The sequence below is a fragment of the Helianthus annuus genome, chromosome 11, assembly GCF_002127325.2.
Source record: "Helianthus annuus cultivar XRQ/B chromosome 11, HanXRQr2.0-SUNRISE, whole genome shotgun sequence".
Classification (NCBI taxonomy): domain Eukaryota; kingdom Viridiplantae; phylum Streptophyta; class Magnoliopsida; order Asterales; family Asteraceae; genus Helianthus; species Helianthus annuus.
The window spans coordinates 1,967,284-1,980,420 of NC_035443.2; the positions used below are offsets into that span (position 1 = coordinate 1,967,284).

General features: G+C 35.5%; 2 protein-coding genes across 2 annotated transcripts; one reads left to right on the plus strand and one right to left on the minus strand.

Annotated features, from left to right (window-relative positions):
- The first annotated feature begins 1,870 nt into the window (after positions 1–1,870).
- On the plus strand, positions 1,871–7,353 carry LOC110889157 (uncharacterized protein At2g38710). The gene is made up of 5 exons (XM_022136669.2): positions 1,871–2,285; positions 4,462–4,581; positions 5,916–6,030; positions 6,168–6,261; positions 6,969–7,353. The coding sequence occupies exons 1-5, from the start codon at positions 2,182–2,184 to the stop codon at positions 7,163–7,165; spliced, it is 630 nt and encodes a 209-aa protein (XP_021992361.1). The 5' UTR covers positions 1,871–2,181; the 3' UTR covers positions 7,166–7,353.
- An 857-nt stretch (positions 7,354–8,210) lies between these two features.
- LOC110889156 (multiple myeloma tumor-associated protein 2 homolog) lies at positions 8,211–12,723 on the minus strand. Its single transcript, XM_022136668.2, has 4 exons — positions 12,567–12,723; positions 9,506–9,595; positions 8,851–9,118; positions 8,211–8,755 (listed from the first exon to the last, which is right to left on the minus strand). Exons 1-4 carry the CDS (start codon positions 12,607–12,609, stop codon positions 8,467–8,469), a joined length of 690 nt encoding a protein of 229 aa, XP_021992360.1. The 5' UTR covers positions 12,610–12,723; the 3' UTR covers positions 8,211–8,466.
- Positions 12,724–13,137: the final 414 nt, after the last annotated feature.

Here is a 13,137-nt window from a genome sequence, read left to right on the forward strand (position 1 = left end):
AGTGGCATTATATTTGTGATTTTTTATAATACGTGGGTCATACTTGGTTTTAAGTTAATTATCGTTCGTTTCTATTTCTGTTTTTAAATGACAAGGGTATTTTGGTGATTTCACACACATTAACAGAAAAACCACTTCACAAACCAAACATGTTAAGTTTGTACAAAGTTTTGAGCTAAACTTGCAAATTTATAAACATGCGTACCAAAACAACAATTTGAACATACTAGAGCAGCCATCTATGTTACTTTGTTCTTCAATTAACAAACAATATTGTCTTACTAAGCTAAATCTGGTGAAAGGGTATGGCCCCAAATACCACGCAAGTTACACGCGTGCAAGACTATACTCACACTTAATTCCCAAAACACTTAGCTAGTTCCAAGGTTCCTACGTGGGATTTTCCCGCGCACACGCACCATGATAACTCATAAAGTACAACCATTACAAGTGGCCGCAGCTTGCAGACAATCAACATGCATTCGAGTCTGTCACAACCAATCCCCATGATGATCATCGTGCAGGGGACAAAAAATACAAAATGACAGCGACGTGTAACCAATTACGATGCGCCAACGTCCCCACATCTCTACAGACACTACCTGTCGTGTCAGAGGGGACCAAATGGATATTCCTTGATGGCATCAGGCCCATGATTCCATCTCCTTCTTTAACCCTTTGGCTATAAATACCAACCTCCACAAAAGGATTAAGCATTCTGGTCTCTACTCTATCTCTAAACACACATACTGTTTCCCTCTCTAAACAGTTACTTATTCTCACGGTCTCTACTCTCTCTCCAAATACACATATTGTTTCCCTCTCTGAACAGTTACTTATTATCACGACAAAGCTTGGTTAAGAGAAGAACCCCTCTTCTCCTCTTAATGAGCGAACAATATTGTCAGTTTTGCATATCATCCAGAGCTAGAGCTATACCGATTGAAGAAGATATATTAAAGTTAACCCCCGATCGGGATTCGAGATACCAATTTTTTTAGTTTAGTTCCTTAAGAATTTGAACCGGTGTTTCTTACCTAATATTAAGCCCTCATTAAACAAAGAGTATGGATGGCAATGAGTCGGGTTTGGGACGGGTTTAGGTAATCCCAACCCCAAACCCGATTAGATAAGCTTGTCTCAAACCCGTCCCAAAACCCGTCGGTTTCTAGCGGGTAAATACCCATCAGGTATCATCAGGTATACCCGTGGGTTTCGGGTAACCCATTAATTTTAAAAAGTTTACCTGTAGGGTATACCCGACCCAAAATCCATCGGATAACTACTAACCAGTTACATTGAGTATTGTCACTAAAGAACTATATCAAATAACTATAATGTATACGGGATAAAATACCCATGTGTATAGAAAAAAGGATGTATTATATATTTACATATTTAAAAATATAAAAGAAATTATATCGGGTATACAATCGGGTAAACGAGTTTACTTTATCAGGTAATTGCGTCGGGTAAACAGGTATATCACCAAATCCTAAACCCATCCCAAACCCGCGAAAAAAATAAAAACTAGTCCCAAACACGTCCCAAACCCGATTAACCGACCCCAAACTCGTCCCTACGAAAAAAATAAAAACTAGTCCCAAACACGTCCCAAACCCGATTAACCGACCCCAAACTCGTCCCAGATGTGTCGGGTTTCGGGTTTACTCATCGAGTTCGGGTTCGATTGCTATCCCAAACAAAGAGATCATCTATTAAAGCAAACAATGCCACATTGGATCTTATAAAAAACATGAATCATAATCAAGGATCAAATTCGTAATTAAACCAAAATTGTAGAACCAAAATGTAAATTATATATTCTAAAAAACTAGACCTACTTTCCTATAAGAAGGGGTCCATCTCCCAAATAATTTTTCGTCCCTCTTTTCACAACAACAACAACAAAAACCATACTTTGATTCATCTTTCGAACCCTCTTCATCTCCCTCAACTGGTGTTGTTTCAGTGCTTTTGGGAATTAAAAAAAAAACCGATTTTGAACAACACCCGTTTGAGATTTTTTGGTTTCAAGAAACCCCTTTTTCAAGAATTCTTTAAATCGATTAAATTATTCGATTCTGACCCGATTTTTGTAATCGGATTTTTTTTCTGATTAAACCCTTTATTACCCTTTGTATTGTTGTGGTTTTTTTTTGTTTAATTAGTTACAGGAAAATGGTGTCTGCAAATAGGGAGATGGTGGTTTATTGCTTTGATACACTTGTGGCTCATTACAATGATGAACAAGTTCCCCCTCCTGCTTTTGATGAGGGTCAACAGTAATCTCTCTCTCTCTCTCTATATCTATATATATATTTATGTATGTATATGTGTGTGTATGGATAATAATATAATGAGTTAATTACGTTTTTGGCCCCCCTTGGTCATATCACTTTTACTATATTAGCCCAAAATAAGAATTTTTAACATATCTGCCCCCATGGTCTCTATAACTAACCATTTTGGCCCCTAAGTCTAACCATTTTGGCCCCCATGCTCTCTACAACTAACCATTTTGGCCCCCATGATCTCTAGACTTAGGGGCCAAAATGGTTAGTTATAGAGACCATAGGGGCAGATATGTTAAAAATTCTTATTTTGGGCTAATATAGTAAAAGTGATATAACCACAGGGGCCAAAAACGTAATTTACTCTAATATAATATTAATGTTGATGTTGAAGGGAAGTGTAAAGTTTTGATCTTTGATGTTTTGGGAATTGAGATATTATTTTATTGATATTGGTTGTTTGTTTGGATGTGTAGTTGTTTAAGTTTTGTATTAATATATGTCATTTTTTTTTATTTTAGGGTAAATTACGGAAATCGTCCATTATGTATGTCACTTATTGCAAACTGTGTCATTTGTCTTCAATAATTACAGAAAACGTACTTGATGTTTGCAAACCCTTGCAAGTTATGTTCTTTAGCCATAGCCATAACTTAGTTAATTTTTTTTGTGGTTAAATCTGACCAAAATAGCCTCATGTGGCATCCATTTGGTCAGATTAAACCACAAAAATTAACTGAGTTAGGGCTAAAGGACATAACTTGCAAGGGTTTGCAAACATCTAGTACGTTTTCTGTAATTATTGAAGACAAATAACACATTTTGCAATAAGTGACATACATAAAAGACGATTTCTGTATTTTATCTTGGTTAGTGGATATGGTCATTATATTATTGAATATTGATGAGGGGTGGTTAAATGTGTATATTAATATAATGTAAACAAACAAAACAAAACAAAAATAAACGTACCAAGTAAAATCTCACTTATGGCAAGCTATTGATAGGGTCTGGGAGGGGTGTTTGGATGTGCATACGAACACTCATACCTTTTGCCGTAAATGTGATGCGTAAACGCACACTCTCTTTCTAGCTCTCCTTTGACAAATACTAAGTACAAGTGCAATATGTGGTTCTTGCGCTTTTCTACTTAAAATGAGTTCTTTAACTAACATGTCCGGTGCCTCTTGGTTATGTTGGTTCCTTTGTCTATTTATAAATCTTGTGTATGTGTTAGTTTATTCATCTAGAGAACACAGTTGTTAATGGCGAATAGCGACAAATAGCGATAAAGTACCTATATGCTACATAGCGAATAACAATAAATAGTGGGCGCTATCTTATAAATAGTGGTACACTAGGAAAAAAATTATGTATATATTATATCAAAATACCCTGGTATATACGCAATTATACATGTATACTTAACAAAAACCTAAAATCTAGCTATTTTATAGCCATATTTAATTGCTATTTATATTTAAAAAAAGACAAAAAAATTAAAAGCCGCTATCTATCGCAGTATCGCTACAGACCATATAGCGAGCATCGACCTATACGCCATGCTATTCGCTGGCGATCGCTATTGACAACTATGCTATAGAATGCACATTTTGTGGTATAAAAGTTAAATAGTGATACACTAGAAAAAAATTATGTGTATATTATATCAAAATACCCTGGTATATACGCAATTTTACATGTATACTTAACAAAAACCTAAAATGTAGCTATTTTATAGCCATATTTAGTTGCTATTTATATTTAAAAAAAAACAAAAAAATTAAAGGCCGCTATCTATCGCTACAGACCATATAGCGAGCATCGACCTATGCGCCATGCTATTCGCTGGCGATCGCTGTTGACAACTATGCTAGAGAATGCACATTTTGTGGTAGAAAAATTAAAGCTCTGACTTTTTTTGTTTCGTCTTATGTAGTTGACATTCTTTTCTTTTAGTCAACCTATATGTTATTGAATTGATTTGTACACCATCAGATTAAACGCGTTCACCACCACCTTGATCCTATATATTGTATCTTGGTGGTGCACAACGTAAATTTAGTGACGCGCAATTCATCGTACACAAGTTGTATTGTACCTTTTTTATGATTTAGACTATAGAAACGTTTATATTCGAATTAACCGATGATATGTATGATTTCAGCCCATTATTTGTGACTTGGAAGAAAGTGGTAAATGGTTATGAACCCCGTTTACGTGGATGCATAGGGACACTTTCTGCTCGTGATATAGTCAACGGTTTCAAGGACTATGCTTTAACAAGGTTTGTACTCTATGCATCAAAAAGATTTTATGATAATCAGCTTGGTTTAAAAAAGTGGGAAGCGCACAAAAGCGATGAGGCCTAAAAACGATTTTAAAAAGCGAGGCGCAAAAGCGGTGAGCTTTTCGTACGCGAAGCGCAAAGTGATTATATAATTTATTTTATATATCCCATAAGTGTTTAGCATCCAATACCTATGATTTAGCTATAATTAAGCTTTATATATGTTTTAAAATGAAAAAAAAACATAAATTTACAGCATAAAAAGCCTGGTGTACAACACTCAGAAGCATAGAAACGCCCCATGTACAAAAAGCGCGCGCCTCAGCGGCGCCTTATGTCGATTTCCCCCTAAAAAGCGCGCCTCAGCTGCGCTTCTTGTACACCCTGCGCCTTATGTCACACAAGGCGATCTACTTTGCGCCTAGGGGCGCTTCGCGCTTAATCGCGCTTAAGGCGAGCTTTTTTAAACCAAGATAATCAGTACTATTTATCTCCTTAAAGTAATGAGTTGATGCATTTACGCGTAACTTTCTATTTTACAAGGCAAAATTTCATACATATCATTCCGAATTACATAATAATATAATGTCACATTTATCCTTCCGAAACACTAAAAGTATCATGTTTAATGTTCCATGATAAATAATATCACAAGCTGTGATTTACCCGATCCTCTTTGTTAGCAGGATATTGGCGGGTCCCATGAGTTTTCAAGTAATAGGTTCTCATGGTTCCCAAAAAAATGATACGGTGTGATGACGCTTTTTCTATTCGTTTGTTTAATAAGTGTTATAAGTAATCCGTAATCGATTAAGTTTTACTATGGAATGGGTAAAAATGACATTTTTAATGTTTTGACCGAGTAAATATGATACAATGAATTTTCGAACCTTTAGAAGGGATCTATATGAAATTTTGAACATTTTCTAAATTTTTTATCTTTGTATTATTCTTTGCATACTTTTTTCTAGGTATGTTTTGTTTAATTATTTCTAGAGTTAATTACTGTTTTCGTCCCTGTGGTTTGTCAAAAATCACTATTTCAGTCCATTAGTTTAAAAATTGTGATTTCAGTCCCTGTGGTTTCACTTTTGTAACCATTTCAGTCCATGTGGTTTCACTTTCATAACCATTTCAATCCATTCTTCTGTTAAGTACAGGGACTGAAATGGTTATGAGGTGGACTGAAATGGTTACGAAAGTGAAACCACAGGGACTAAAATCGCGATTTTTAAACTAATGGACTGAAATAGTGATTTTTGACAAACCACAGGGATGAAAACAGTAATTAACTCTTATTTCTAAGAATGTTTTTTTTTTTTATTTTGCAGTGCTCTGAGGGACCATCGATTTCCTCCAATACAAGCTAAGGAGTTACCGTCCTTGCAATGTACGGTTTCAATTCTTACAAATTATGAAGATGCTGCTAACCATCTCGATTGGGAGGTAAGCTTTTATATATTTTGTTCAAATCTAAGCTTGTTACTTTTCATTATTACATAATGTTTCAAAGGTCGGAATTGTTTTTTTTTTTTTTTTTTTTTTTTTTTTTTTTTTTTTTCTGAATTCATGTGATCTTGCAGGTTGGAAAGCATGGTATAATTATTGAATTCACTGATCCTGACTATAATACCAAGCGAAGCGCGACATACTTACCTGATGTCGCTTCTCAAGAAGGTTCGTTTTTGTTGCTTGTTATAACAGATTTAAAATGGGTCCTTTTGTATCTAAAATACAATGTATTTCCAGTTTTATCTCAGACTAGTGGGTTACCACCCGTGCTCCGCAGCGGGTTCGAAACTTACATGAAAATAAACAAATAGCGATCGCTATAGTTTTTTGATGTTTTAGTTAAGGGGCTAAACATGTCATTATTAAAGTTGAGGGGCTAAAGTTGTTTGCTATTAAAGTTTAGGGGCTAAAGTTGTTTGATGTAGTTAAGGGGCTAAACATGTCATTATTAAAGGTGAGGGGCTAAAGTTGTTTATTATCAAAGTTGAGGGGCTAAACATGTCATTACCAAAGTTGAGGGGCTAAACATGTTATTATTATAGTTGAAGGCCTAAAGTTGATTAATGGCGAAACAAAATAGCATATTTATAGTCAGTGGCGAAGCTTGAAATTTTTAGGGGGGGGGGTCGAAAACGTATATACCCAAAAATTTCTATAGAACCGGGGGGTCGAAAACATACATACCCAAAAATTTCTATACGAAAACTACATATACAAGACGGCCGAAAAGTTCGGGGGGTCGGGCGCCCCTCCCGGCCCCTTCAAAGCATCGCCCCTGTTTATAGTATATATAGCGAGACAGCGTACTTTTACACATTTTACAATGTATAATAGAACGTTAACGTTTCATTTGGTTGTTTTTGGTTTTCCAGGCTGGACAACAATCGAAGCGATCGACTCATTGATGAGGAAAGCCGGTTATAGAGGTGCGATTACCGACTCCGTGAGGAACCGTATTCGACTCACTCGCTACCAAAGCACATTGTTCACTATGCACTACAATGACTATGTTAACTATGTGAAAACGACAAGGGGTGCGGCCCCGTCTGTTACGGGCCTCAAAGCTTAACTAAGCTAATTAACATCGAGTTCCGGAAACTTATTATGGGTTCAATGGTTGTATTCTCAGTTTATCTGTTTCTGCTTTCAAGTTGCTGTGACTATTGCAATCTTAATTGTTCTCTAATTTGGTTGATAAAGTTTATGATTCTTGATATTTGGTGTTTGTAATATATGTATTTTGATTGGCGATGTTTATGGTTCGTTTTAAATCATCCTAACTGGTTATTGGTTTGCTTTTAAGTGAATAAGACGCGATTAGTGAATAAGACGCGATTAGATTTGTTTTACATGTTTTTTGTGTGAATAAATCATCAAAGCTAAGGTGGGTCTGAGGAGGGTAAGATGTAGACAGTCTTATCTCTACCCAGTAGGAATAGAGAGGCTGCTTCCAGTGAGACCCCCGGCTCGATAGTAGTTTTGCATCAAGCCTAGGACATAAGGCACATAACACTCAGCAATTGAGACAACTGTCGATTAGCGCATGTACCCCCTTGTCTTTCGGCTATCAACGCCACCGCATGATGCATGATTTTTAACGTTATTTTCTCGAAATTATTAAAATAACGTCAAAATTAGTGCGCTTTCACTTTTGCCCCCCGAGCGCCCACACATATATACATTATATGTGCATACCGCAAGCGGGGCTTTTTTTGTGAATAAATAATATTAGGAAACTTGGATCCACCCTTTCTTCTTAGTACATAATACAAGTTAAACTAGTTGTATTCATGTTTTAACACTTGACTTGTTAAATACGATAAGACATGATTGCCAGCCCTAATAAAATACTATATATAAATCAATTTATCGGTATTTTTTAACACCAAACGTCTCATGTATGTGAAGCTCTCATCGTCTCACATTGCACCTTGTGCCTGCGTTTTGGGGGCATAAACCTCTTGGAGCGCCTTGCGCCTTTTTATACATAGTGGTCGGCTTAGAAAATTTTAACCATACTGGTTTCTCTTACATATGGTATCAGCTCGTTTGCAAGCGTAATAGATATATGCAAGTATTCTTACAGTGTACAACTGTGAAAACAAACCAAACCATTTATGTCAAAGTAGAGGTGACAACATTGTAAAACGAGTGGCGAAATCGAGATAAAAATATTCATACAGACCGTAAAACACACCCCGTTCAACTTACGACCGATTAAAGCCAGACTGTGAACAACTATGGTAGCATTGTTAATAGGGAGTAGTGCCACAAGATAGAAATATGCATACAGACCGTAAAACACAACCCGTTCAACTTAAGACCGATTAAAATCAATCACATGTGAAGCGACATTTCAACAATAAAACATCAGTCAGAATCATGTCTTCTTTTACCCTTGTCTTTTTTATGCCTCCTCTTGTCATCCGAGTCACGATCATGGTGCCTTTTCTCTCTTCGTTCATGTTTACGTTCATCTCGTCTTTCATGTTTCTCTTGTTTTTTCTCTTCCCGCCTTCTTTTCTTTCGCGTATTTTCATCTTCTGAGTCTTCCTTCGCATCTACTACAGGTACATTTGTGTTTTTAGGTACTTCCGACGTCATAGTTACAGTGGGTGGTAGAGAACTCGAACTCGGTCCTTCCCACGCTTTAGGCGCCCTGCAGTTAAGAAGTTTAAACAACAGACGTTAATTTCAATCCTTAACCGAAATCTCATCTAATTACTACAATTCAGTTGAGTTAAAGAATCTTACTTAGCGAAACCGAGACCTTGAACATGAGCGGCCTCAGCATGTCCGGCCCCTAAGTCTTCTGCGGTGGAGCCGCGTTTCACGAGTTCGGAAAACTCGTGTTTATCGAGTCTATTCGTTTGAGGTTTTGTAGAACGTTTAGGAGCTAAACCCAAAGCTTCCCGCATAGCCTGTTCTTCCTCTTCCTTGATCCTTCTTATTTCTTCTTTAGCAGCATCCATATCCGCCTGGTTCGCTTTTTTGTCTCTAGCGTACCAGTGTAAATCCTTCCCTGTTGAATAAATAATAGAGTTAATTACTGTTTTCGTCCCTGTGGTTTGTCAAAAATCACTATTTCAGTCCATTAGTTTAAAAATTGCGATTTCAGTCCCTGTGGTTTCACTTTCGTAACCATTTCAATCCCTGTCGCTTCACTTTCGTAACCATTTCAATCCATTTATTCTGTTAGTACAGGGACTGAAATGGTTACGAGATGGACTGAAATGGTTACAAAAGTGAAACCACAGGGACTGAAAGCGCAATTTTTAAACTAATGGACTGAAATAGTGATTTTTGACAAACCAAGGGGACGAAAACAGTAATTAACTCTAAATAATAATAATGAAAACCCTTAAAAGAATCGATATTACATATTTCGAGAAACTATAAAGTAACTAACCTTTCTGCCATCTCCCTACAGGAGCCTTGAGACTGTGACCAATATAGTTTTCTCTATATTTATCAACCTTCACATCGTCCCAGCTAAACTCTGCACACAGATAACGTAAACTGTGTTAATATACGGCGTATATGATTCTTTCTCTACGATGCGATACAACATACCTCACACAAGAGCTGCAACTATAAATCTAAAGAAATTAGTGGTAACTAAATGATCATCCAGTTTTTCAAAACCAAATCAACAAAATTTGCAGATATACATATACATACACAAACAATTCATATTAAAAACCTCAAAACCCTAAAAACCGAAACTAATTTGTAACGTGTTGCTTATGTCACCCAAATTCCCAAACATTCACCACAAATCATGTGTAAAAACATTATATCAACAACAGAAACACTCATCATCCAACTTTTCTGAACCAAATCAACAAAATTTGCAGATATACATACACAAACATAAGAAATTTCCTACATATACAAAAGGAAGTTAAAGGAATAGTGTCACGCAGCTGCGTGGCGCTTCCCTATTGGACCAACCGTTTTATTCTTTTATATTCATTTTAAAATTACGGTTTCGTCCTTAATTTAAAATAAAAATATGTTTTTGCCCCCACTTCAAAATAAAATTATGCTTTTTGTCCCTTGCTCAAATTACGATTTTGCCCTCGGTTCAAACTTATGCTTTTATCCCCCATATTACAATTACATTTTTTTCCCCATTTCAAAATAAATTTTTGCTTTTGCCCCAAACTAAAAATGACGATTTTTCACTTTCGCCCCGTTTCAAAAATTATGACTTCGTCTTCAGTTTAAAATTATGTTTTTGCCCGGTTCAAAATAAAAGTATGCGTTTGCCCCCCAAATCAAAATTACGATTTTACCCCAGTTCAAATTAAAAATATAGTTTTCTCCCCAGCTTAAAATTACGATTTTGTCCTTAGTACAAAGTTATATTACGATTTTGTCTCTGGTTCAAATTTATAGTATTGCCATCACTTTAACTTTTGGCAAATTACGATTTTACCCAACTCAACAAATACAACTTTGCCCTCAGTTCAAATTACAATATTGCTATCGTTTTAGTTTTTTAGCAAAACTATAAGAGTGTTTTTTTTATTGGTTGACTGGATTTAATTTTTTCCATGTGAAGGAGCTGCCTAACACTCGCTCATTAATCCTACAAACTACAGTTTTGCCCTGAGCTCAGAACTACGGTCTTGTCATCGTTTTAGTTTTTTTTTCCTAACAAAACTATAATAGTGTTTTTTAATTGATTGAGAATTATTCGGCCATCGCCCCGCAACGCGGGCGGGACATCAACTAGTTTATATTACAAATATCAAACCCTAAAAAGTGAAGCTAATGCCTAACGTGTCTTACTTCAACCAAATTTCCAAACATTCATCCGAAATCATGCGTCAAAAACATTATATCATCAACAAAATTTGCAGAGATACATACACAAACATAAGAATATATATTAACAAACCTCAAAACCATAAAAAGCGAAGCTAATTTGTAACGAGTCACTTACTTCACCTAAATTCCCAAACATTCATCCCAAATCATGCGTCAAAAACATCAAATCAACAACAGAAACACCCATCATCCAGTTTTCCAGAACCAAATCAACAAAATTTGCATATATACATTCACAGACATAAAACACATATTAAAAACCTCAAAACCCTAAAAACCGAAGCTAAATTGTAACGTCATCACCCAAATTCCCAAACATTCATACCAAAACATGTGTCAAAAACATCAAATCAACAACATTAACACTCTCGTCCAGTTTCTCCGAACCAAATCAACATAAGATGCACATACTGACATACACAAACATAAGCAATTCATATCAAAAAATCTCAAAACCCTAAAAAGTGAAGTTAATTTGTTACGTGTTGCTTACGTCACCCAAATTCACAAACATTCACCACAAATCATGTGTCAAAAACATCAAATCAACAACAGAAACACTCATCATCCAGTTTTCCAGAACCAAATCAACAAAATTTGCATATATACATTCATAGACATAAAACATATATTAAAAACCTCAAAACCCTAAAAACCGAAGCTAAATTGTAACGTCATCACCCAAATTCCCAAACATTCATCCCAAAACATGTGTCAAAAACATCAAATCAACAACAGAAACACTCATTATCGAGTATTTCAGAGCCAAATCAACATAAGATGCAGATATACATACACAAACATAAGCAATTCATATCACAAATCTCAAAACCCTAAAAACTGAAGCTAATTTGTAACGTGTTGGTTACGTCACCCAAATTCACAAACATTCACCACAAATCATGAGTCCGAAACATCAAATCAACAACATAAACACTCATTATCGAGTATTTCAGAGCCAAATCAACAAAATTTGCAGATATACATACACAAACATAAGCAATTTATATCACAAATCTCAAAACCCTAAAAACTGAAGCTAATTTGTTACGTGTTGCTTACGTCACCCAAATTCACAAACATTCACCACAAATCATGCGTCCAAAACATCAAATCAACAACATAAACACTCTCATCCAGTTTCTCCGAACCCAATTAACATAAGATGCAGATATACATACACAAGCATAAGCAATTCATATCACAAATCTCAAAACCCTAAAAAGTGAAGCTAATTTGTTTCGTGTTGCTTACGTCACCGAAATTCACAAACATTCACCACAAATTACGTGTTACAAACATCAAATCAACAACATAAACACTCATTATCGAGTATTTCAGAGCCAAATCAACAAAATTTGTAGATATACATACACAAACATAAGCAATTCATATCACAAATCTCAAAACCCTAAAAACCGAAGCTAATTTGTTACGTGTTGCTTACGTCACCGAAATTCACAAACATTCACCACAAATCATGTGTCCAAAACATCAAATCAACAACAGAAACACTCATTATCGAGTATTTCAGAGCCAAATCAACAAAATTTGCAGATATACATACACAAACATAAGCAATTCATATTACAAATCTCAAAACCCTAAAAAGTAAAGATGTGATTTGAACTTACGATCTCGACCGCCACGAACACCACCTCTGGACGGATGATACATGATTGCTGCTATATATATTGTTGCGCTGTATCTATAGTCTTCGAATCGCTGAAGAAGATCGAAGAAATTAGCGAATTCGTTCGAATGAAATCGTCTGTATGGATTATGTGAACCTAAATGATTTTTAGAATTTAGAAGCCGATAGTTACAGAAAACGTCCCTATACTTATGTGTATTGTCCGGTAAGGTCCGTTAACTATGTTAAATAAAAGGATATTGTTGTGTTTTTGTCGGGAATTTGTCGGGTATCGGGTATACCCACGGGTAACGGGTATACCCATTAATTTGTTAAAAATATCACTGAAACTCTCATGTGCATTTTTTACTCTAATGTTTATATAATTTACTACTTTAATAACTACAACAAAGGAAAATATGACCAATAACATACAAACATATCATATTCAAATGCATATTTGAAAAATATATCTGCATATAATGTACTGCTACTTTGAAACACATAATGTTAGTTTATATAATTTGCATCTAATTGAACACCAAACATGAAAAATAGTAGCATTAATCAGA

Bases quoted from the DNA above. Each gene is read 5' to 3' on its own strand.
- LOC110889157 (XM_022136669.2), top strand. From the start codon at position 2,182: ATGGTGTCTGCAAATAGGGAGATGGTGGTTTATTGCTTTGATACACTT. The intron at 2,286-4,461 runs GTAATCTCTCTC...GTATGATTTCAG, and splicing joins GCTTTTGATGAGGGTCAACA to CCCATTATTTGTGACTTGGA. The intron at 6,031-6,167 runs GTAAGCTTTTAT...GTGATCTTGCAG, and splicing joins CTAACCATCTCGATTGGGAG to GTTGGAAAGCATGGTATAAT.
- LOC110889156 (XM_022136668.2), bottom strand. From the start codon at position 12,609: ATGTATCATCCGTCCAGAGGTGGTGTTCGTGGCGGTCGAGATC. The intron at 9,596-12,566 runs GTAAGTTCAAAT...ATCTGTGTGCAG, and splicing joins TGTTCGTGGCGGTCGAGATC to AGTTTAGCTGGGACGATGTG. The intron at 8,756-8,850 runs GTAAGATTCTTT...TCTTAACTGCAG, and splicing joins CAAGGTCTCGGTTTCGCTAA to GGCGCCTAAAGCGTGGGAAG.